This window comes from Notolabrus celidotus, chromosome 4 (genome assembly GCF_009762535.1).
Source record: "Notolabrus celidotus isolate fNotCel1 chromosome 4, fNotCel1.pri, whole genome shotgun sequence".
Classification (NCBI taxonomy): Eukaryota; Metazoa; Chordata; class Actinopteri; order Labriformes; family Labridae; genus Notolabrus; species Notolabrus celidotus.
The window spans coordinates 27,246,480-27,273,086 of record NC_048275.1 but is presented as its reverse complement, the minus strand read 5'-3'; the positions used below and the strand labels follow the sequence as shown (position 1 = coordinate 27,273,086).

The following is a 26,607-nucleotide window of genomic DNA, read 5'->3' as shown; positions in this document are numbered from 1 at the left end:
TGCTGTTTAAAGCCTAATCAATGAAAGAAACATGACCCGAGTCTAACTGATGTGCGGAGACGACAAGATGTTTCTGGGAAAAACTGTGTGCCAAGTGTGTGATTCAGAAAAAGAGCAGCATTTACACAAATACAGTAGCATTTGTAGATGTTTTACAGCACTGCTAAGCATATGATTTAATGACTGCATTTAACACCTGAGCAAATTGTTGAAGAGAGCTGCAGCAAAATTCACCAGCAGCTCCCTGGAGTTAAGCTTGCTGACTATGGAGATGTGACTGATTTAGCTGCAGGCACAGGCTACCTTCAGTGTCCAAAGCCATTAGTGATTCTTGTACGACTAAAGCGCTGCTCCAGGGTACCCATTTCCTTGCATTAATGTCTACCTCTACCTCAGCAAATCAAAGGCTTATTCTAATGCCTTGGCCTACCTGCATGTACTCCCTAAGTAACACAGGTTAGAGGGCTCAGAGGGGGTTGATGGCCAGTATGAATAGAGGGAGACAGAAACATGCTGCGGTTCAGGTACATTTGAAAGCAGAACAATTTATTATCAAGTACGAGAATATCAAACAAGAGAGAAGAAAAAAAGTTCCACAAATCTGTTTTTGCTGCGATTCGATCATGTAAGCGATCGAGCAAACATAGCATGACTTATTAAGCTTGGAGATTCTTCTTGTTAATCTTGCCCCTCTAGTTACAGTTTGTCTTCTTCTTTTTTTTGCCTTATCGTGTGATTATAGAACTGCTCCGCTGAAACCAGAGTTCACAACAGAGGTTATTAAGAGGCTATACAAAGGGGTTTTCAAATGTCATTTTGTAAAGTGCTTTATGCCCCTTTTTGTCCTCATTACAGACAAGGCCGCAGCTCAATTGAGTCTGGTTTGTGTTCGGTTGACTTATTGCCAGTCGAAGGTGCGCTTCACCAGCCTGAAGAAGGTTCGGTTGTGCTCCTGCAGGTAGGAGCGGAGCTGCTGGAGGACGGTGCTGTTGACAGCCGGGTGAGGGCGCCCCTTGGACTCATGCAGACAACGCTCTCGACCATCACTGCGGATACAGTAAAACCCCTTGGTTTGGTTGAAGTAGAAGTTGGAGGATACTATCCTCGGGGGGAGGTTGAGGAAGCGCTCCACCTTCTGAAGCTCTGGCAAGGGGTCGCGGATCAGAGCGTCCCCGTCTACAATGTGTATCTGCTCCAGGGGGAAGTGACGCAGCCAGTTCCGCATGTGGATATCGTACAGGCTCCTCTGAATGGCCTTGTACCTGGTATTTAGGGCTCCATTGCGCACTAGCAGATTCTCAATGGCTTGCACAGGCTTGTGGTTCTCGAGGCGGTTGAAGTACACCTGGGTGTAGTCGGATATGACCCGCTCTGCAGGGTCTCGCAAGATCAGCAACAGCTTTATGGACGAGTTCATGGCGCAGATGCGTTCAGGTGCAAGGGCTGATGTGAAGTAACCTGGAGTTTTTTCCACTGTGATCTGATGTGGGTAAGAGTAGGGCATCAGCTCACGGTACCACTCAAAGCCCTTAGCATAGTTCTCATCCCAGTCGAAGAAGTGCACCTCGGTGGCAGCAGCAGCAACCTCAGGGTGGATGTCCAGCATCTCCAACAGTGCCCTCGTGCCCCCCTTGCGTACCCCGATGATGATACTGTGTGGGGCTCTTTTACTAGTCCCAGGGGGCGGAGAGGAAGGCAGAGCTCCAGAGAAATTGCCAGAGAGGGCAGGATCAGAGTCCATTGGGTCCAGAGTTATGTCAAATCCTGCTTGGACAACCTCAGGTGGAGCAGCATATGTCTGGAGAACCAGAAGAAAGGCAGAAACCAGGAGACGAGCCATAGTAAAGAGTGGAGGTCCACCAAGAGACAGAGGGAAGAAAGAAGGGTGCGCTTTAGCTGTGGATGAGATCTGTCATTCTGAGCTCAGGGGTAACTAGAGCATCGGGAAGTGCAGTCTTTGTCTGCCATTGAGTTTGACCTGGAGGAGGAGGAGGAGGAGAAATCATCGGCAGTCCACAGCACATCTGTGGAAAAGAACAAAGAAAAAAAGAGAAGAAAAGGCTTTCAGATTTCAGGCATAAAGAGCAGAATAAATGTCTGTATTATACTGAAATGGCACTTTCCTCATTCCCCTGAAAAAGCAATCCAGCCATAAATACAATCCATGTCTGTTATAAGTGTATCATCTCAAAAGGATAATCTCAATTCATCTTTCTTTGAGTCTCTTTTCATCTTCCCTCTTTCCATCTGCTCTCTCCTCTAACTCCATACAGTCACTTTCAATTCACTCTGTAATTTCTGCCGCTGAAAAGCATTTAGTCGGACAGCTTGTTAGAAAATGTGAGATATGCAGGTGTGGCGGACAGACAGCAGACAGAGCCGGTGTTCTTTTGTCTTTCTTCACCAGGTCAGAATCCAACAATAGAATCAATACACATAGAAATCCCAGCGGATCTTGGAAATCATAGCAATCTGAGACTTATGAAGACGGATTTATGGCAGGAAATCAGATGAGTTCCCACTTCTAGGTGACTTTGATTTCCTATACATGCCAAGAGAGATCAATACTGGTGCAATGAAACTCAGATGGATTAAGGGTATTAGTTTGGACTTGTAATATTGCTGAAGAAACTCTCAAAAGCGTGGGAAACATCAACCTATTTCTACCTCATCTCTTTATCTTTTGTTAAAAAAAAGAAATGGTGTTAAATATTTAAATATTTGCATTGTTGTCTTGCCTTCAGTAGGAATTTGTCAAATGATTTGTCTTCACTTAACTGAGAAATAACATATGTTAACAAAACTGTTTGCCTGCTCTGTTGCAGGAATCCGCCAGTTCTTCTTGGAAATGTCATGTAATGAATATTAAAAAGTCTCAAGTTATCTTCACGAGGAAAACAATGGCGAGAGAGAGCTGCTGCTTACTCTGAGCTAGTCAAAACAACAGGGCTGGGCTATGCAAACATCAGCTTCAACTGCAAAGGTCACAGTGAGGTAATCTACACATACACACACACACACACACACGCACACACACACGCACACACACACGCACACGCACACACAGGCGACTCTTTTGGATGCATACAGCACACAGACTTTGTTCAGCACATGTTATTTATCACTCTTACTTTAGGCCATAAATAGGTAAGAATATATTATCCACACTTGTCTGCTTCTGTGGGAGTAAATTCTGATTATGGGGTTTTAGCATGCAGTAGGTGCACTCTACCAGAATCCCTGAGTCACTTTATGTAGATGGCAGCTACTGTAATTACGTCTTTTGGGGTTTAAAGGAGAAGTACGGAACATTTTAAATTATTCATATTGCATGAATTTTATTGCTGCAAGCAGGCTTCAATATTTCCTCAAAGTGTTTTCTATTCAAATTTCCTACGAACCCTCGAAAAAAAATCACGATAAGTTCCACCGGTGAACTGTGAATACATAGCAAGTTAGTGATCAAAAATAAATAGTAAACATATTTTAAAAAGGGGCTAATTTACAAGACAGACTTTAAAAGTTCATAAGAGACTCATAAATCATTTTGATTTTTTTGTTTATAAACAGATTTTAAGATGATGATCAATTTGTGAGGCATGCATAAAAAAAACTGCTGAAATCTGTGTGCACAAGTTGTTTCCGGTGAGCAGCTGTTATTATTAATTAAGTCTCTGTCAGCAGAAATACCTCCAGTGCATTGTGTTAACAAAAGTTTTCTCTTTAATTAAGTCAAGTTAAGGTCCACTAATGTGCACAACACATTTTTACAATGTCACCGGTGGCCTTTCTTCAACCTTACAGAGTCTTTCAACCATATAAAGGCTATGACACATGCCCCCGCTTCGCTCTCCGACCTGTGGCTCAAGTGTTAGACTGAGGCTGTGAGCCGAACGCAGGAGAGCTGACCTGCCCTACAGGGCTCAGGGTTGTGCAAGGAGGCACTTATGTGCTGTGACAGGCGTGCCTGCCTGTCAGCGTTTCCCTGGCAGAGAGCTGCCAAGTCCAATGCTAACAGCCAGGCAGCCAGACGAGCTTTCTGTCTCTTCCAATTCTCCCCCACTCCTCTCACAGCACATCACCACCTGGAAGGAGCCATTGTTTCACATTCCACTGGGCTGGATTGCTTTATTCAGCACTTGATGCATATCTTTCCAGCTTTTCATCCTGCACAGTGCAGCCACACAGCAGTTAGTAACTAGAAGATACTGAAACTCAGATTATTTCCACGAAGCAAGTAGGGCAGGTGGAAGGTTACACAACATGTTTCTGGGGGGGAGGGGGGGGGACCTAATCGAGGACTGGGAGCAGGAAAAGCATCTGTGTGAGCACAGCTTCATCAGTCTACAACCAAATGTTAAAGCTCTGGTCTCTCTTTTTGCTTATAGAGTTTGCATGTGTTGCTTCAGAGCATCTCACCTCAGGGACTCTGCCAAGTAAACACCTTGAAACCCTACGGGTGTGTGAATGAAGGTGTGGTCAGCCAACACTTTCACGAACAATCTATCAAGTACAGTGGCTTCGTCTTTCACAACTCTGACCACAGTCCCAGAAGAATTTAGCTTCTTCTTTATACCATGACACCTGACTTTTATGGCTCAATATCAGTCAGATGGAGGACAGTGTTGGGTAATGATGTTGGGGGGAACGCAGCTTCATTGATTGAAGCTTACTGCCGCTAAACAACTTTTTGACTATTGCAAGTTGGAAGTAAGAAGTAGTTGAATCCGATAATCATGAATGGTAAAATTACAAAAAGACTGATATAGAGCTTTTCTTCTGATCACTCAAAGCCCTTTTACTCACATCCAGGGTGTACATTAACCAGTTTCTACCAGCTTTTGCTCGTTTTAAGTGCAGAAACATCATCGGCATAAACATCTGTTGTGAAAGATACAAATAAATAACCATTTTGGTCTCAATATTACACAGCTTTTTCCCCTTGAAATACATAAGTCAAAGTCTTAGACTTGTCTACACTTTTACATGCTAACATATTCATGGCAGAGCAGGGAAGCACTTGATTTACTTTTTAACCTTCACTCAAATGCCCTTCGTCACATTTATTGATCGACAGAAGCACAGAGATAACAGTGAGACCTGGAAACCGTCAGGCTGTCAAGTTTGCTCAACATGCAGCAGAAAAACACTTCTCCATTGATTTTCAGAGAATGAGAGGAAACATTGCTAAACTTCAACTTCTGTCTAAGAGGGATGATGAAAAAGATGCCCCCTGCACGATCGAGAGGAGGGTTAATAATAATCTGAAGCAAAAGAGGCGTGAGTGAATCCACAGTGCTTGAGAACAGCATTGATCAGAGTTACAGCCTCCGACAAGCTGACCAGGATGAAGTCTATAGAAATGAACAGCACACTGAGTGACAACATTAAAATGAATGTATTTTCTCTGTCACACATTATGTGATATAACATATGCACTGTAACAACAAATATGAAATATTATGGCAGCTCAATAGCCCTACATGTCTGGAAACAGTGGTAGATGATTAAATTATCAGGTGTCTCTCTTTCCTCCTGCCTTTCAGTGCAGCAGGTCGGCATTGAGGTGCTGTCTCACAATGCATCATCAAATTAATAATTGAAGTGATTCATTTAAAACTTTAAATCTAATTTGTTGGATTAAAGTGTCAGTGGGGTTTTTTTTTTTCGTTCGGCAAGGGTGGGGAAAAAAAATAAACAGAAAACTAGTCCCATTCACACACATTTGTACAATGACGGCAGAGGGTGCTGTTTAAAGCACTGTGGTGAAATGCAGATAGGGTTTAAATACTTTAGACAGCATACTTTTTAGCATAAACTTTATAGTTACTTTATTTGATGTGTTTCCACTCACTATACCCAGCTACATTAGAATGTGGACACAAGTCTATGATACTGGACCTCTGTTGCCGAGTCTCATACTTCTTTGTCAGAGAGATAAAAAAACATCTTTCCATCACTTGAAGTTTTTCAGTCATAACACATCTCCGGCCTCATTTTGGTATAACCAATCTGGATCAGCAAATACAGAGCACTGAGGTATTGTATTTGGTATTAGGAGACAAAAAGGGCTGGATCACTTGTTTTGAGCTGATATAAGCAATCAATACCTCTTATATTACATTTAATTTCCATCCTGTTTCTAAAATGGGCTGACATTTAGATACGTCAGTAATTTGAAGCTCAAGTTTAATCACTGTGTGAATGAGGCAGGATCAATTTGTGACAGGAGGCAAAGCCATCCTAGCCAGGTCATCAACTACATCAACAAAATCATGACTCAGTTCAATGTGTAATCACTCTGGGATTGGCCAGTGACATGAATAAGATGTCTCGCTTGCCTGCACACCATGCTGCTCCAGCCCCTCTTTGACCCTGGTTATGACTAAGTGGAAATGAAAATTGAACTTGGTATAGACAAAAGCATTAATCCACTCTGTGCTGTTCCCACTTCAACTTGTGATATAGAGCCTCCACACATGAGAGCTACACTTGCCGAACATTATCCAGGCTTTAAAACTGGCCTTGCACGGGGGCAAAGGAGCAGACTACTGCTAGAGTAGACAGCACCGCCAACAGATCTGTACCGCTCATTATATCCCAGCAGGCTGAGACCAGGGCTCCACAGGTATCACAGGAAACCAGGTTCCCACTAATTAACCCAAACAGCCGGCTATGTACATCCACAGAACAAACGCTCATTCATATTCAGCAGCCCCCGCTATCATCAGGGATCTGACAGGACAACATTGTTTTTTTGATGGCCGCTCAATGGAGATATGAGTACGAAATAATTATTACTGATAAAGCTTGATTACAAGTACTATTGACAGATTTCAAATGAGGACGTTTAAGGTCTTAGTCACTGTAGCAAGTCATTTTCCTTGCATATAAGTACAAATGCAGTTATATAAATTGAAGTTTTTTGTACCTCCAGCTAAGACAAAAATCAACAAAGTACTTCAAGTTTGAGCTACCACTCACAAGCTAATCGTAAAAATCGCTGTAGACCTGTGGATGAAACTTAATGAAGACACTGATAAGAATATGGACTTCACATTTTTTAAGACCACACTGGTGTAGCAGTGCAGCATTTATTTTGACAAATTAGTTTTTCAGTGTTGATGAAAAACAAAATATATATGACCCTGCTATTGTAATAATTTTACATAAGTATTACAATAGATAAAACGTTTAAAACAAGTGTGTCCATAGACATGGAATGAGGACATCTCACTTAGATTCAGTTTTTTAGAATATCTGTCTCGTGCATTGGTTTCACAGTCTCGCAACATTGTTGGATGATCTCGTAAAATGCTGCAACCCAATCGCCCTCCTCCACCCCAAAAAAAATAAAATCACAGAAGCACTCTCACCTTTCTATTTTCTCCTGTATTCTCCCCTCCACTCCTTCCTCTCCTCCTCAGTCATTCTCTCCCTTAAAAACCAGCATCAATATATTCCCCTCCCACACATCTGAGTGTAACTCTGAGATTGTACTCCCACGTTCAAGACGACTTGTAAATTATGGATGCTTTTTGGTTCACACTTGCTCCATTTATTAATTTTGGTTGCAACAACTTTAGTCTTTATGTACACACAGATAAGAGACATGATCTTTTCCTGCTCTCCTAACCTCCTGAATATTCTCACTATAAAAACACAGCATAAAGAAACAATCATGTTTAATATCCGAGGCATTTGATTTCTACTCCAGAAGAGAAGCAGCGTCAGTCCATACCACCAAGAAAACTCTCTGATCCCTCATGCACACTCACTGTTAGCACTGCTGGGCATGCCAATCTTCCCTATAAGCTAGCCTATAAGAAGAAATAATGAGGCAGTGGTAGACGTAAAGAGAGAGTTGCCTTATTCAACCTCTACACTGGTAAGGTTGATGCAGAAGGGGAATGAGAAATGATCCCCTTCAATACAGAACTACAACAGAGGTGCCCTTCAGTTGGCTGCACAATAGCAAGGCATTTAACCCCCAACTGAGCAGAGAGACCAACTTTGCCTGGATAAAAGCTGAGAGATCTACTGCAACCACTTGCAATATCCAGAAGACTACAACCCTGCAAAAAGCGGTATCAGAGGTTATATATAGATATTTTTGTTTAGATATTTCTTCTCAACTGATTTTTTAACATTTGACTTGTTTCAAGATTTTTGTCCTTCACAGATTCAGCACGGAATTGTAACTTATTCAATTTATTCTACTGCTTCTGATTGACTTATATCTTAAAACTAACATAGCAGAATTATACATTTTCAGTGAACACTGACAAGTATAGACTTTTTTTTTTCGCAGTCAGAATTTCTAGTTCAAAGTTTATTCTTCACATAGTACAACCAGATTGTGAAAAATTGAATAACTCTCGTAGTTCATCTGGCACAACAGCAAATACATTATGCATTCCTGCAGACATACAGAATACATCATTTTCATAATAGAGCACACTTAGCTGTTTAACTATTGGGAAATTATGTTACATGCCCAACGTGCGACTTGACTTGGATTACTTTCTAAGATATCAAGATTATAAGTTTTGCGTAATTAAGGGCATTGTTTAGTTCACTGACAGACGGGCACCCTTTAGCTGTTAGCGACAAGGCTAAAGGCCCGACTCACCTCCACCTCTTTGCCTCATCCCAGGTTGACAGCAAGTTAGGTTGAGTTCAGCATTTGAAGTATGGCAACCGCCAAAAATAGGCTTCAGAATTCTGCTTCAGAAACAAATGGGCTTCAATCAAACTAAGCAAGATTAACTAACTGTTATACTTGACTTCATTACATGTAAGCAACATTATTATTACACAATGTGACATTCACTGGAATTACCACACCAAAAACACGTGTGAAACTGTTCTTAAAAACAGTTCATGTCATAACAGTAGCATCTTTTAGTGAAGACATGAGTTTAATATCCTTCCTCCTTTGTCTCTCTCAGCATCTCTGTCCCCCCTGCTGAGACACTGAAAGTCTGTGCAGGTGTCATGAGTTACCTTGATTAGCTGATGATTTAACAGGGGGTGCTTCTCAAAGCTCTAAACGTCCATCCTTGCGTCTCTTCCTAGCGTCTCTTCCTCGCGTCTTAGTCCCTCCCACCAGAGATGCGAGGAAATGAAACCAGAGGAGAGAGGAACGAGGAGATTTGTGTTTAGAGAAATGAGACGTCTTCTCCTCCGGAGCATCACGTGAAGCGACGTCGGTTTATGATGACGGCTTTAACAGCTGTTTGTGTCTGCACACATGTTCACTGTAATAACTTTGATAAATATAAAAAGTAACAGAGCTCTGTCTCTGTGTTTACACGTTTAACAAACACCTACACATGAAGAGAATCTGCTCTCTGTTTATTCTGTCCTGAAGCATCACGGATCGATTAACCGGTAAAATGCCTCATTATTAAACTATTTATTACTTTAAGGGAAAATAGAAACCATGCAACTCTTTTCAAACCCCGTACTCATTAATAATCAGCCTCATATGAAAATGTATTAACCTGACAGGAAATGTGTTTTTACTAACAGACAAACTTTACTGTCAGACTTCTCTTCATGAAGAAAACGAGAGCAAACGGGGACATTAACAGGAGAAATAACTGATCATTAATATATATTTTATCTATGATATTAGACTCTATTACTCTATTTCATTAGACAGTGAATCTGACAAAACAATCAGATATGGAGCGCCGCCTGCAAGCTAGTTCAGGCAGACAACTTGAGCTGCGCTCATTCATACTGACACGTCATCACCCTCCCTATCAGCTGATCTCAACATCCTCATTGGCGGTCTATTTAAGCTGCAAGTCTCCCTGTCTCTGCCTCTGCTTTGCAAGTGCTCCTGCTGTCCTGCTCAGTGCTGTGTAAAAACTTTGTACCCACCTCCTCCCCGGCTTCCACCTGCGGGCTCCAAGGGGGTTAGTCCTATCTCATTGCTCCTAAATGTCTGCATTTAAATAATCTATCAGGAGTAATGAGGTTCGGAGCCCATATGCCAAACACAATACTGTATGCTGCAATAAATTTATCTTAAGTAAACGTGAGTTGTCTGACTGAAATAACATAATCTATCCTCTGTTATATTGAATTTATGATTTTGCGTTCAGTATTTTGTGTTTAAAACTCACATCAAACACTTTTTAATCTCAGCTCATCCCATACAGACTGTTTAGAAGCCGCTGCAGCATCCAATCAGTGAGTGATATTCGATAATGGGGCGTGTCTGTCACAGAAAAGACTTCCGAAGTCTGCTCTCGTGTTTCCTCGATTATCCCTCCTCTGATCAGTCTCCTCGCTCCTCGCTCCTCCAACAACGTTTAGAGCTTTGGGACGCAAGTTAAAATGGTGCGTCAGCAAGTACTTCCGGTTCGAGCGAGGAGACTGCAGTTAAGAGCTTTGAGAAGCACCCAGGGTTCTGTTTTCTTTCTTTTCCTTGAGCTGTAATTACAGTTAACAATACAGTCCTCTTGCTCCTTGCTGCCGCCTGCTGGACTGGAGTGTGACCTGCAGCTCTGTCTTTGCTCTCTCTAGCAGTGTGCCATTTTACCATCCAATAGAGATGGCAAGCGAACCAAACGTGAGACTTGAGAACGCTTCATTTTGCATTCCTCCTCTGTGCTTTCTTCCAATGACTTTAGTGTTGAAATTATTTTTTCCTTTTACATGTTTTTTTCCTTGAGAATTTTTTTTCCTCTGTATTGACAGAACATTTTGAAACACTGAAATAACTTAATGTCTCTTTATGAGTTAAAAATGCAAACAAGACTTCAAACAAGAAGAGTGAGTATTGAGTAGTGTGTGAGTCTGGCAGAGGGGAAGGTGTTAGACCAACTGATAAACTTTCAATCACAGGTTAAAAAGTATTTATTGTTGATTGGACAAATAATGATGCAAACTTGGAATAGACTTTCAACCTTAAATCTGATCAGTTGCTTAAAGACCTTACACATCTCAGTTGCATTTCACGCAGTTAGGTTTAGAGGAAGCTGTATTTTAGTCTGCAACAAAGAGACAAGCAAACATGATTTGTCATCAATCTGGACTTATATAATTACCATAAATGGAATTGAACACGTACTTGTTTTGATAAGACATCACGCTGCAACTCTGATGGCGAGATATATGTAGCACATGAGTAAGACGATGACCTAATCCACACACACATCAGCAAAGGTATTCATTAGGGACTTCAGCTGGAGGTAATCTGCTTGCATGCCCCAATACATGCAGCTGATTACAGTGTTTAACAGTGATCTCCTATACATCTACTTAAATTGTCACAGTATAGAAATCTTTTCAGCTTCTTTTTTACCCGCAGAATGCGTCAGTGTGCAACAGAATCTCCAGTTAGCAATCTCTCTGCCCACTGCCATCTGTGCTCGAGTGGAACCAGAGCCACCAAACTCGATAAAGGCTCATCAAATGTATGTTTATGCTACATTAGCAGAATCTGCATAAAGATATGTATCAACAAACATCAACCAGTGAGCTCCAGCTTTTGGAGCTGGTACTGTAAACCAGAGTTAGTCTATTATGGATAAATTAACATTATACACTGTACAATAGGCATTGAGACAAAACATTTCATGTTGAACAGCAGGTTGTTATGCAATGTGGCTCATTAACAGTGAAATATTGACACTTTGGGGCTTGTTTCTGGCCATAAGCATCTTGAAAATGTAGCTTATTTTAACATTCAAGAAGCCAAACCCAGAGGCATATAGACGCACCACAGACCAAATCAAAAGACTGACATCATGACAGCTGGCCTAAAGGCAAGCCAAAAGATTTGAGCACTCACTATAGCATGCTGATCTACGTCCAAGGATTAATTCTTCTGAGATTTGTAGTCGTTATTAATTATCTGATGTTAAAAGTGGAGTATAACGTCATGACTGACAGCTCTGTTGACAAATGTGGCTCCTGCGGTGCTGTTCGCACCACATTAGCAGACAAGAGAAGGAACACTTGAGAAAAAAAGCAACAAACGCTCACACAAGTGTGATTGAACATCACCATAATGTTTAGTGCCCACTTCAAACCAACACAGATATCTGTTCTGCTTATGACGGGGCCATCACTGGGGATGTTTGGGGGGATTTGTGCTGTTTTATCAAGAAGTTAAAGGGATAGTTCATCATTTTTAAAAAAGCTGGTTTGTGTAAGGTACTTGTCAAAAGTATGGGTGAATGGGTGTGTATGTGGGATCCAGTGTTTCTGTAGCCAGCCTCAAGCCGCTCAATGAACTGCAGTTTTTAGCACTTCCACATGGGCTTCATATTTTAAGACCGGAGGTTGCCACTTGGTTTAAACTCCCCTCCTAATTGTGTTCCATCACTGTGTCGATGTAGGACCATCCACATCCACGTCTCACTTTGCTTCAAGAAATATCTGCTCTCATTAAACCTCAGAGTGAAATAGCTCTTGTGTTGCCTCTCCCAGCTTAACTCTGTATCAACATGGAGGGAAGTAAAAACTTGAGAGTGACTGTAAAATAGTATTCTACACCATGATGGTTTAATGATGCAATGCTGCTCGTTTAACATCAACTACAATGTGCAAACCTGTATTACACCAAGGATGGATTTCCTGATTTTTTGTACAATAAACAAAGCTGTACAGAGCTGCATCCTGTCATATTCCCACAGCATTACCCCCTACAGTTTGTAAGTCTAAACACTATTGTTCAAGGATGGCTTGAGCAGTCTCTGTTTCCCAGCTGGACACCCTCACTGAGGCTTCCTCTAGTTTAGCTCTGACATTTGTCAATGCTCAGAGATTCAAGCATCAACTGACTTTGTCTGAATTCCCAAGAGGCCTTTTCACAGATAAAACCGGCTGACTTGCTCATCACACTTGGATGAGTGGAGGCAGCCAATCCCAGAGCAGCTGACTCACACAGGGAAGCATTCAGTGGTCGTTGAGAAACAACAACAGACTATGAGCAGGAATTTAATCAGAGAGTAGCCTGATGATCCTCATTCAGCCTGCCACTTCTGATAAAGCACCTCTGCTTCCCACAGCGTCCAAATCTCCCAACACGTGCAGCCTTCTCATCACCAACGCAGAGATAAAACTAATTCAATGCTGCTGTAATTCTTATCAAGCTTTTCCCATCAAACCTCTCCTAGTTATCACAATGAGTCTGATCTTCTCCGTGTTTAGTAATCGCTCTACAGTTTGCTGCAGAGGGAGCGCTCTGAAATGCAGACTTAATCAAAAACAAATTCACAAACTTTACTCTCTCTTCTTGGATGTAAGCCTTTGGAAGGCTGTTCTCCAGTCTCGCAGGCATCCTGCAAACTGCAAAACACACATACATAATGGATGAATTACTTCATCAAATAAAAAGGAGGGCATCTTGTAATGAACTGTGAGGATACTCTTAATGTTTGATGAGGCCGATGTGATGAATAGTTTAATGAGTAAAACTATGGAGGGCCTGCTGGGTGCTGACAAAGATATCAGAGCTCTGATGAGGAAAGTGCAGAAAAACGCACCGTGTTTAGAGAGTTTTAAGAGCTTGTAGTTTTGTTTATTAAACGGCATCAATCTTGCAGCTCACAGACAACATTATGTAACACATAGAGTGTAATCTCACTTCAGCCGGGTATGGAGTTATCCACAGTGCGAGCTGTACTCCAGGGCAAAGCACGTAATACATAATAAGTAAGGTGTATGCACACTAGAGGCCTGCTGATTTCTTCCACGAGGTCAATTTAGATATTTCATGTTTATTTCCCCAAACTACAGCTGGTGTGTGCAGTTCTACATCACTTGGCAAACTCCTCTCACCCTGGCATACTACTGGTAGGCAGATCAGCTGGTGCTTTGCCTGCCATTGCAAATATGTATTCAGCACTGCAGAGCTGGAGGTTCAGCGTGCGGACCTTCTGTGATGTGCTGTCGTCTGCCAAACGCTGAAGTGATTCAACAGCAGGCTGCAGTTAGCGAGCTGATAATAATTCATTCAACTTAAAGCTGTTTCCCACAGGGCTGTCCTGTGTTTGCACAAATCAGAGGGAGGGGGTTTACTCACTTAGATGTGTCTGAGCTGGTTTTTGGAGCTCCCTGCAGCAGGAGGATGTCACAGACACACATAAGGTAAACAAACAAGAGGGAGCACAGTACAGGGCCAGAGACACAGAGAGCAGGAGAGGCTGCTACATTGCACTGTCCCCCCACAACCTGGTCTGCTCATTGGAGGTAATTGCATTTTGGATTGCTCCAAAAAAATAATAATTCTGCTTCTGCTAGAGCCCCAAACTACTTGAACAGCCAGTCTTTATTGCTATTCCCTTTCCAGTGTATCAAAATACAACAACATACAGCACAACAGCTTTATGCTGAAGATACTTCAATGTGCCATCCAAAAGCAGAACACATGGTAGACATTTTTAAATAAAAAAAAATTCAGTGTTTAAGATGCATTTTAGATTTTTTCTTTTCATCTGGGAAGTGGGCTGCATCCTGTTGTCCACCGTGACCAGTATACCAGTGAAAAATACAAAAGGGTATTTCATCACTTCACTGTAAATTATCCAGGAGCTGGTGCTAAACTAAAACCAAGACATGTTCCAGCTACAGTTGACTCGCACTGTCCTGCTCTACTCTGGGAATCTGTGTTCAGCTCTTGAGTGACCCAGCACTTGGGACTTTGGTCATTATTGTCCATCCATCCATCCATCCATCTTCTTCCGCTTATCCGGGTCCGGGTCGCGGGGGCAGCAGTCTCAGCAGGGAAGCCCAGACACTCCTCTCCCCGGCCACTTCCACCAGCTCTTCTGGGAGGATACCGAGGCGCTCCCAGGCCAGCTGAGAGACATAGTCTCGCCAGCGTGTCCTGGGCCTTCCCCGTGGCCTCCTCCCAGTCGGACATGCCCGAAACACCTCCCCAGGGAGACGCCCGGGAGGCATCCTAACCAGATGCCCGAACCACCTCATCTGGCTCCTCTCGATCCGGAGGAGCAGCGGCTCTACTTTGAGCCTCTCCCGGATGTCTGAGCTCCTGACCCTATCTCTAAGGCTGAGCCCAGCCACCCTGCGGAGAAAGCTCATTTCGGCCGCTTGTATTCGCGATCTCGTTCTTTCGGTCACTACCCACAGCTCGTGACCATAGGTGAGGGTCGGAACGTAGATTGACCGGTAAATTGAGAGCTTTGCCTTCTGGCTCAGCTCTCTCTTCACCACGACAGACCGGTACAGCGCCCGCATCACTGCAGACGCCGCCCCGATCCGTCTGTCAATCTCCCGCTCCCTTTTCCCCTCACTCGTGAACAAGACCCCGAGATACTTGAACTCCTCCGCCTGGGGCAAAGACTCCCCTCCGACCCGGAGAGGGCAGGCCACCCTTTTCCGACTGAGCACCATGGCCTCGGACTTGGAGGTGCTGATCCCCATCCCCGCTGCTTCACACTCAGCTGCAAACCGTCCCAGCGCGAGCTGGAGGTCACCGCTCGATGGAGCCAATAGGACGACATCATCTGCAAAGAGCAGAGACGGAATCCCAAGGCCACCGAACCGGAAACCCTCCGCCACTTGGCTGCGCCTAGAAATTCTGTCCATAAAAGTTATGAACAGAACCGGTGACAAAGGGCAGCCCTGGCGGAGTCCAACCCCCACCGGGAACGAATTCGACTTACTGCCGGCAATGCGAACCAGACTCTGGCTCCGACAATACAGGGACTGAATGGCCCGTAGCAACAAGCCATCCACCCCATATTCCCGGAGCACCCTCCAAAGGATACCTCGGGGGACACGGTCGTAAGCCTTCTCCAGGTCCACAAAGCACATGTGGACTGGTTGGGCAAACTCCCATGCCCCCTCCAGCACCCTCCCGAGGGTATAGAGCTGGTCCAGTGTTCCACGGCCAGGACGAAAACCGCATTGTTCCTCCTGTATCCGAGGTTCAACCAACAGCCGGACTCTCCTCTCCAGCACCCTAGAGTAGACTTTCCCAGGGAGGCTGAGGAGTGTGATCCCCCTATAGTTGGAACACACCCTCTGATCCCCCTTCTTGAAAAGGGGGACCACCACACCCGTCTGCCACTCCAGAGGCACCGTCCCCGATGTCCATGCAACGTTGCAGAGGCGTGTCAACCAGGACAGCCCTACAACATCCAGAGCCTTGAGGAACTCGGGGCGGATCTCATCCACCCCCGGGGCCCTGCCGCTTCGGAGCTGTTTGACTGCCTCCGCGACCTCGGCCCCAGTGATGAACGAGCCCACCACCAAATCCCCCGGCTCAGGTCCCTCCTCGGAATGCATGTTGGTGGAATTGAGGAGATCCTCGAAGTATTCCTTCCACCGCCCGACTATACTCTCAGTCGAGGTCAGCAGCTCCCCATCCACACTGTAAACAGTGCGAACAAAGGGCCGCTTCCCCTTCCTAAGCCGTCGGACAGTTTGCCAGAACCTCTTCGAGGCCGACTGAAAGTCTTCCTCCATGGCCTCACCAAACCTCTCCCACGCCCGAGTTTTCGCCTCGCCAACCGCCCGGGCCGCAGATCGCTTGGTCTGCCGGTACCTGTCAGCTGCCTCCGGAGTCCCACAAGCCAGCCACGACCTGTAGGACTCCTTCTTCAGCTTGACGGCACCCTTCACCTCTGGTGTCCACCAGCAGGTTCGGGGATTACCGCCACGACTGGCACCAACAGCCTTGCGACCGCAGCTCCGGACAGCCGCCTCAGCAATGGCAACGTTGAACCGGGCCCATTCCGACTCCATGTCCCCCGCCACCCCCGGAACGCGGTCAAAGCTTTGCCGGAGGTGGGAGTTGAAAACCAACCTAACAGGGTCCTCCGCCAGACGTTCCCAGCAGACCCTCACTGTTCGTTTGGGTCTGCCAGGTCTGTCTGGCATCCTCCCCCGCCACCTGATCCAACTCACCACCAGGTGGTGATCAGTTGACAGCTCTGCTCCTCTCTTCACTCGAGTGTCCAGAACATACGGCCGCAGATCAGCCGATACGACTACAAAGTCGATCAGCGATCTGCGACCTAGGGTGTCCTGGTGCCACGTGCACTTGTGAACACCCTTATGTTCGAACATGGTGTTCGTTATGGACAAACTGTGACTCGCACAGAAGTCCAACAACTGAACACCGCTCGAGTTCAGATCAGGCAGGCCGTTCCTCCCAATCACGCCCCCCCAGGTCACGCTGTCATTGCCCACGTGAGCATTGAAGTCCCCCAGCAGGACAATGGAGTCCCCAGTCGGGGCGCCTTCCAGCACCCGTCCCAAAGACTCCAAAAAGGGTGGGTACTCTGAACTGCCGTTCGGTGCATAAGCACAAACGACAGTCAGGACCCGTTCCCCGACCCGAAGGCGCAGGAAAACAACCCTTTCGTCCACCGGGGAAAACTCCAACACACAGGCAGAGAGCTGGGGAGCTATGAGCAAGCCCACACCCGCCCTCCGCCTTTCACCCGGTGCAACTCCAGCAAAGAAGAGGGTCCAACCCCTCTCGAGAAGGTTGGTTCCGGAACCCGAGCAGTGCGTAGAGGTGAGCCCGACTATATCTAGCCGGTATCTCTCAACCTCCCGCACCAACTCCGGCTCCTTCCCCACCAGAGAGGTGACGTTCCATGTCCCAAAAGCCAGTTTCCGTAACCGAGGATCGGACCATTATTGTGGTGATGTTAATTGTTGATGATGATAATGGAAGGTCTTAAATGGTTTGGTTGCTTCACTGTAGATGTTGCCTTTACACTGCTTGGCAGTACCTGCACCCAAATTGACTTGAACCACTTTGTTACTTGTACTGATCTTGTTTCCTCTTGTCTAGATCTTTGCTTGTGTTGTTCTTGTTCTCGTATGTACGTCGCTTTGGATAAAGCGTCTGCTAAATGACATTGTAACATTGTCTGCTAAATGACATTGTAACATGTGCTGTTATGACATCCACCACTGGTATCCTAACTCAATTCCGATTTGACCCCCATTCATTGAGTAATGAAAGTTCCTGTTTTGTTTATATAGCATTCTGGGGTACATAGAAATGTGAACCAGGCTGATGGCGCCACTTTAGTATAACTGTTGTCCCTCATTAGGTCATAATCCTGCATTGATAGAGTTTGGAAATGAATACGTTGTATTAATCTTTATTGCAACCAAAAGGCAACCAACAGAGGTGGGTGGTGGGACTCCTGGCAAATTGTTGCAAGCGTTGGGTTCAGACGTTACAGCTATCAAACATTTGGCTGAGGTCAACTACCATACTGGTAGCTAGCAGAATTGTGAACTCCACATGACAAAAACAACTGGTATTAGAAAGAGCTTCACAGGGTGCCGTTGACCTAGCGGTCTAAGCGCACACCCCATATAAAGGGGCAATAGTCCTCATCGCAGCGGTCGTGGGTTCGAGTCCCAGCCCTGACCATTTGCTGCATGGCTTCTCCCTCTCTCTGCTCGCTGTATTTCCTGTCTCTCTTCAGCTGTCCTGTCCATTAAAGGCCAGAATGCCCCCCACAATTATAACTTCAAAGAAAACAAAGAGCTTCACAGTTGCACAAAAATTGAACTCACGAAGACAGTTTAAACCTTTCTCCCTCCACATTTTCATAAGCCTGTAAGTTCATGACATGACATGAAATAAACAGAGCAAGTCATCATAATACAGATTTTACTCTACATTGTAAAATTGAGATTTGTGTTTCTTTTTACAGGTTAAAATTCAGCCAGAACCATTTCACAAAGTCATCAATGAAAGGACCTATCATGGCAGACGGCCCACTCACTGGGTTACAGCAACTTTAAAACACAAAAAGAATCTGTTATACTGTGAATCCATGTTGCGTAAGACTTTAACTACAGCCAAAAACTGTTTTTTCTCCCTAATACTCTGCTGTGCTGAGATTTAAAAGCCGAGCATTATCCATGAGGGATCTGTTTTGTTGTCATTCTCTGTACAATGACTCAGACGGCAAACAGAAATGTGCTTGACAACATTTTCATTATAAAAAATCTAAATATTTAGAAGGTTTGGCATCATTTTCGTGTTCATTCCAAATGTCTGGTTGTAAATACAATTCATATGTTTTTTTTTTAGTTTTTTTTTAGAGCTATTGGTTCTTCAAATAAAAGATGAAGTTGTATTACCTTATGTCAGTTTTTGGAATAGAGCTGTTTAATAGATTGCCTCATGAAATGCTCATTTGTTAAATTATGCTCTCAGAAATGATACTAAGATCTAGAGTTGTCTCACAACAGACACTTTTTTGTTCCATGTACTGTAGTCAAAGCAAAACCACAACACACTCATCAGTATCAGAAAAAGATGGCAGCCATCTCTGACGAGTCATTCTACAGCCAGTCCTGAGGCCACAAGTAGAAGAATCAAATTGAATTATATTTCAAGGTTCAAGCTTGATTTTTATGCTCAATGATGTTAGTAGTTTCAATGTAGCATACATATGTGACAAACTTTAGCAATATCAACAAGCTAGCATGCAGCTTAGGAGCTTTGAGACATCAACCCTTTTTACATTGAGATTCTGCAGCAGCGCCATGACAGAGCTCTGCTATCCCTACACCTATGTACTTACTGAACCCCACAACAGGCCAATATTAGTGTCCCAGTGTGTGATCTAACTTGGTGTTGCATAAGCATGACCCATAGGTTCTACAGCAAGCGTGTGTGCCGTACTTCTAGAGTGCCACACTCTCCAGAGCTGATCCTCGGTGGTCTGGTCAATGCTTGTGTTTCCACAGACAGCGCTCAGATCCATCCCAGAAGCTTCACTTTGCTAAAGATACATGCCAAGTCTTTTTCTGATGGAGCCTGTGTCCAGCAAGCGTCTGGCTGAACAATGCAAATCAAACTGGACAGGCAGTCAGACACAAGAACGACACAGAACATTGGGGAAATTTCAAAATAAAACACCACCAAAGACAAAAACAGATGGCGTACATTTTAAGCAAAGCAGTGCAGAGTTGCCTCTGGGACGGATCTGAGATGCGCGTCAGAGCTCTCTATAGATTGACCAATTTGGGTACAAGTTAGCCCTGGAGTGGATGCTCACAGAATACTATGCACATGCTAACTGTGGAATTGAGACTAAACACCGCTCTGTTTCTAGCTCCAATGCCGGCTCAGAAGTGGCAAAAGTTTGCCTCACGATTTCCACTCTGTCAGTTTTACATGGCAGACAAGGTGTGACAGAGGTTTCACAGTCCAATCTTGAACATTAATGTGGAAGAAGTTATTGTGAATCTTTGTGTTCATGCAAAGAGCAAAGTCAAACAAAGTTTGGAAAGAACAAACAGCTAACAAGAAACAAAAAAAGAATTCCTGCACATGAAAAAAACTTTAACTCATGTTTTCCTATATTTGTATTTAATTATAATGCAGGCCATGTTTCTCTTTTCACAGAAGACAAGTTGTCAAATGCAACACTGTTAAGAGCTTTTGATGTGATGGATAACTTCACAATTACAACACTTTTAGATATTTGCAGTGTGTTGTTTTTTTAGTACCAGTCTTCTTTCAGAAATGCTTTGCTTATTTTTTGCACTCTGTTGACTTTACTGTGCTGTGCAATAATCCCAGTGTCACCAAATGAAAGTATTTATATTTCCAAACTACTTTCTGTTTTAAGAAAATTATTATTCTTTATGCATGAAGTGTCTAACCTTCCCAAGAAGCCAGGATGAAATAAAAAGCACAGAAAACCAGTGCTGGACCCAGGATGTTTTTACAGACAATGAAAAAGGTGATGGAGTCGGATGAAGTCAGAGAGCAGCTGACCTCCGGTAAGTATGACATGTCTCATATGCAGCCAGGATTAGCTTCATTTGTTTGTGCAGTACGTGTGAATGACAAATCAGTGGAGCGTAACTGTGATATGCAGATCAGAGATGAAGGAGGATCAGACCGACACCGACAGCAACACATTTCTTGAAATGTCATTTAGCCGCAGCAGACAACCTTGAACTAGAACTTTCACAGTATCAAGCTTCTTCATCTGCATAAGTAATTCAAGTTGTCGCTTCACATGCTGCTCATTGATTGGAACATGATCAGAGGCATCGGACTGCGTGGGCTGAGGTGGCTGACTCATTTATCAGTGTAGAGGTCTGAAAGTTGCGAAGTCATTATTTTAATGAGTGGGGTTTGTATCTGACACTTCCACTGCGTTTGATTAAAGATTGGTTTACAGTTTTTCTCCAGATCATTTCTATAAACAGATTTCTGCAAATGAGTGCAGAATGTGAGGACAGCAGAGTGGATGTTTTGGTGTCAGGAGCAGTCTGGTTTGTGTTTAAAGTTTGTGTTTGAAGTTTGAGTAGTATTGACAAATCATGTATCAGCCGGATATGATTTAACGCAGAGAAACTGTTTGCGTGGAGAGCTAACAGTCTTTCAACATGGAGCTTTTTATTACTCTCTTTCAAAATATAGCTGCATATGAAGCAGATAACAGTGCAGTAATAGTTGTCACCTCTCACCTCTGACTTTATTTAGTAGACTCAAGCTGTGAGTCAGCATGTTGATGAAGATCAGGGCAAGAAAAGGAAGTACAGGCCGAGCTTGGATATTAGCTGGCTAACCTGTAATAAGCTGTTGCTATGGGCTTACTTTGTAATTAAACCATTAAACTGAAGGCATACATTATTCAAAAATGCCAATCAGAAGTTTCAAGAGGAAAAGGTGACATCCTATTATGACTTGTTTTTTGTCTGACCATCATCTAATCCAAGAGGTTCAGTTTAAAACAAGACACAAAGACAGCAAATCTTCTCATTAGAGCTCAAGGATAATAATTACCTTTGATGAAGCACACTTTTCTTAAAGTTACTTCTTTCACAAACAGTTTGAATACAGAAATAAATGTATAAAATAAATAAATAAAAACGAAAAAATCACAATACAAACTCACACACGGATAAAAGCTTTTAATAAAAAAAATGTTTAAGAAGAGATTTAAAAGCAGGCATTATATAGAAAGTTCATTATATGCAGGCGGCTCATTTCAGAGTTTGGAAACCCTTTCTTATCAATCAGACTCTGGGTACAACCAGCACTAAGAGGGTGCCCTGGCTCATAGTGGGGCAGGTGGTCAATGATAGAAATCTAGTCCTGATCAAGTAGAGCTCTATAAGTTAGTCCGAATAATATTAAATTCAGGACAGAAATGGACAGGAAGGCTATACAAGGAAGCAAACATCCAGCTTATGTGATTGTATTTTGTGAGCCATTGTAGGCAGTGAAGAGAAGCAAGTTAAACTGATAACACAAAAGCATGAACAACCCTCTGTAAGTGGTCAAAAGAGAGAAAGGATTCAAATTTTCTTTGACCTTTCTTCACTTGAATATCAAAGTAGAGTTTGGAATCAAAAACAACATCTGAGTTTCTTAGCAGTTGGCTTGAAGTTTTGAGAAAGTGGTCCAAGATGTCCAAGTATGTTACTTGAAGACTTATGTGCAGCAAACAAGATAGATAGATGTCTGTTTAGTCTTCATTTAGTTTTAGGAGGTTAGACAGTTGATATCAGATAAAATAGACCTTTTTTCTGTGTTGCAAATGCACGGCTTTCCAACATTTATGACTCTGAAAGGTTACTTGTACACCTGCTTTATTAAAACAAGACTTTATTAATGAACTTGTAGAATATCTAGTTATTGTCAACCAGTTGTCAGGATCACTGTCTGCTCAGCTGCATACAGTGCTGAGAGGACCTTTATAAACTGTGACGTTAAAGTGCACTCTGATGGATGGAGTAAAATGACACATTTCTAAATCACTTTGAGAATTGTTTTCTGCAATAAATGTTCTCTAAAGAAATTATTTCATATAAAATTGTTACACAACAACAGCTATATCTGTGAGCAGCTGATAAAGGCTGATAAGCTTGCACGATAAATGTATCATCAAAATGACTTTCAAAGGGACACAGAATGTTCTTCAGTGTTAGTTTTGGTAATGAAAATTGTTACAACAAATGTCTGATGTTCAACCTTTTTTAAACATGGTGAAGAGAATATGCTGATGGTTAAAAATATGTGATATATATTTGTGATAACAAAAACAGACTGACTTAGTTATTGTTTACGAGACAAGGCTGAACTTAAATGTTAGAGGTCGGCTGGTGGACACTGGTGGGATTTAAATCCCTATTGTGCATTTAATCTGTCAAACTACAAGCACTGCATTCATGTGGCTAATGGAATTGGTTGACCGGCAAGGTGTTGTTTGTCATTTATCTGCTTTACAGACTACCAATACCAGTTTCCAAAGGATAATTGATTTAGTTTGAAAAGAGAAATGTTTGGAATGAAAGTAATGCTGAAAAAATAATATTTTTTTTAAAATTGAAAATAGACTAAAACTATAAAGACCAAAAACAACTAAATTGTGATTAAACTAATTTGCATTACCATCTACAGATTACGATTATAATCTAAAATAGCTGACAACATTAACGCTGCTGCGCTGAGCATTATTTGCTAACTGCTTAGAATGTGACCTCAAAGGCAAATCGCATCAGCTGCATCTGTGCTCAACTTTGAGCAACACCCTTGTAATTTCCTACTTGCAGAGCAAACTGGAGCGTAAGGGAGGTGTTTATCTATAATAACAATCTGTAGCTCCATTTTCTTGTGTGGAGTCTCTGCCTCTGTGGCAGTGAGAGCTTCAGAGGTCTGACCGGGCAGAGGCAGAGCGGGTTGTAAACCATCAGAGCTCCAGGCAGCTGTCGGACGCTCTATCATTACATTGTTTACAACATTTGCCTTTACAACACTTCACATCATTGCCTGCATAGCAGCGGGCAGCTAGTCGGTGTTACCTCAGTGTAAAACTTCTACTCTGCCTGAGAGGAAAACTCTGGTGCCAGCTGGGCCTTACATCTGCTTCCAAGCCGAGTACCCACTCTGTTTACAGACATTTTCAAGGAAGGCTAACCACACGTATTGGCACTCTCTGTTACTTTAGACTTTCTCCCCTTGTTTTTTTTTTCTCCTGGCAAACATTAGACAAGCAAGCAGTTTGAATGCAATCCTAGCATGCACTCCTTGTGTTCAGCCTGCATAGAAAGGTGGGATTAGCCATCAGTTTAAATCACTGGAGCATGCACAAACTGAGATGAGGTGTGAGGGGGAAAAACAATCACTAACTTGGACAGAATTTAATGCACATGAAAAGGAAAAGAGAGCTTGGCAGGTGAGATTCATGTGAAGAATTTGAGCTTATTTGAGTAGCTGTAAAAGACCTGTCTGCATTTTAATGACAATATCCGAGCATGTGCAGCTCTGGGTATGTGACAGAATCGGGTTAGGAAGATAGAAGGAATAAAACACCATGTCACTGAAGCCGGCGACTTACCTGCTAGATCAGAGCTTTGTCTCTGTTACTGTGATACTAAACCCACCAGCTAATGCTAGAGCTGTGCTTAAGCTAATGAGTTTGCATTATTACTCTATGGACCTTCAACCCTCTAAACTGTTCAATGAAAATGAGTCAGCCAGTCCACATATTATTATTACCTTTTAAGATGTAAAATTCTGGAATATCTGTCAATTCTTCACATCCCTACAGTCCTAACAACCTCAGCCATAATATTGACAAAAGTGTTGAAGATGTTTAACATTTCCAGATTAGAATCATGAACAAAACATTTCTTAACATTTCCCTCTCCCTCTCTCTCTCTCTCTCTCTCTCTCTCTCTCTCTCTCTCTCTCTCTCTCTCTCTCTCACTGGAGGAGTTATGAAATGTAATTTCATAACTCCTCCTGTAAAGAAGAAGCACTTGCCGCATGTTTCTCTTGTAGTGACCATTACTTTTTTGTTTGTTTCACCCTGGATATCTAACTTTCTAGGCTTATTCCTGCTCCATCCCAGGTGTCAATGACATGCCCAGGTGCAAGGCAAACATGGCTTAAGTCAAAAGGATGCACGGGGCATAACTTTGTATTGGTCTCAATTTACAGCTCTGGTGGCACGTACCGTTACACCCAGATGTAGCTAGATGTGCTCTGATTGATCATAAGCTGATGAAAATGCCAAGCAAAAGCATTTCCAGGAAAAACTAGATCACACACATCATAATGAAGTTCTGCCTGTTGACACTGTGACAAAAATATTGGTGTCTTTTAGCTTTCTGAATTGGTAATTGGTTGGCACTGGTCGATTAAAATTCAGGGAATAATGACAGTTAACTGGAACAGATGTGAGAGCAGCCTGAGGAGCTACTGAACCTCAATGATCGCTGGTGGAGAAAAGTGAAGCAACAACCCGTCCATCAATCCAGACATCAGTAACAGAGCTGGGGAGGGTATCTCTAATTCTGACTTGCAGGCTGCTGTACAGCAAGGCTGTTCAGTTACACTATCAACTGGGCCAGATCTGAGGACCGGGGCAGTTAAATGGGCATTTGCAGCAGCATTCAAAGAAAGGTAGACTTGGATGTTGGAAAATGGAATATTTATTATTTCACATTTGAAATCGAACCCTTTCGGTTACATGTCTGGTAGAAAACCTGACATAAAGCTGTGCCTTATTCATTGACTGATGTAGACATGACTTCTGCCTTTTTCAGTTCACATTTTAATAGCAGATGCCCCACTAACTTTAATTTTGGCATCATCTAACACAATGCCAGCACACATTCTCTCACTACTTTGTAGTCTGTGAATAGTCACTTCATGTTTCCAAGATCCATGACCCATGATGGGAAACTGCTGTGGCTCTCTGTTGGGCTGTGCAGAACAGCACCAGGGTTGTATGTCTGCATCCATAATCTGCAGATAAACTCTGTACTTTGGCCTTCTTCTCCTGTGATCCCCTTGGAAAGCTGGTCCCAGAAAGTTGTGTGTCTTTTAAAGTGATGAGTTAGAACATACTTACTGCGATGCATTGATTGCTAATGATGCATGTTGGTTTTGTGTATGGAGCTGGCAGTAGACAAATAAATACTCTGCAGTCCAGGCAGGGTTAAACTGAGGAGTCATTGTTGTTTATTTTGCACTATTTTGGCATTTAATGTTGACGACTATATGGTTTGAATGTTTGATATAATACTTCTTTAAGCCTCTGTTCTGATCAGTACTTCACATGTACAACGTCAAAGATTGGAATGTAGTAAGATGGTTCACTCCCTAACTACTTTCTTGAACACTGTTTGTGATGCTCATAATTTTTCATATATTGGATTCATGTGTGTGGGTCAGGTTGGAACCACTCTGGGGTTGCCTGCGGGCCGGATTTGGCCTAAGGGGCTGCCATTTATATAGCCCAGCAGCAGAGTAGCTTTAGCCATAAGTGGTAGAGACAGCAGAACAAATGTTGACATCAGTGTCATTTATATTTAAAGGAGTGTCCATAGCTGGTAGCTTGGTATAAACTTGAAATGGTATAGTGAACTAGTGGTGATGGATGCAAAATAAAATCTCAACAGGGTGAGCAGGACCCCCGACTTCATGTCTGGCAACCACCAGTTCACTTACACGACCAACACACAACATAATGACAAACATAATAGAGGTATTTTCATTTGACTGGTAAAAGAACTGGAGCTGTAGCTAAACAAGTATTGTTTGAGGCAGTTTAAACAGGATGATGTAAAAAAAATTGGGAATGGGATCCGTTATCAGAGGGTTGA

At 43.1% G+C, this 26,607-nt stretch overlaps 1 protein-coding gene across 4 annotated transcripts in view; it reads right to left on the bottom strand.

The window, feature by feature from the left end:
* Positions 1-526: 526 nt before the first annotated feature.
* hs3st1l1 (heparan sulfate (glucosamine) 3-O-sulfotransferase 1-like1) overlaps positions 527-26,607 on the bottom strand; it is a 43,132-nt gene continuing 17,051 nt past the window's right edge. Inside the window, exons 1-3 of one of the 4 annotated variants that reach the window (XM_034681291.1) lie at positions 8,818-9,019; positions 8,633-8,724; positions 560-2,024 (exon numbers count right to left, since the gene is read on the bottom strand). In XM_034681291.1, the coding sequence (XP_034537182.1) occupies positions 899-1,840 (942 nt within the window). In that variant the 5' untranslated portion in view covers positions 1,841-2,024; positions 8,633-8,724; positions 8,818-9,019 and the 3' untranslated portion in view covers positions 560-898. Of the gene's footprint in view, positions 2,025-4,419; positions 4,505-8,632; positions 8,725-8,817; positions 9,095-26,607 lie in introns of those variants that run through there. The other 3 variants (XM_034681292.1, XM_034681293.1, XM_034681290.1) reach the window with 3 other exon arrangements.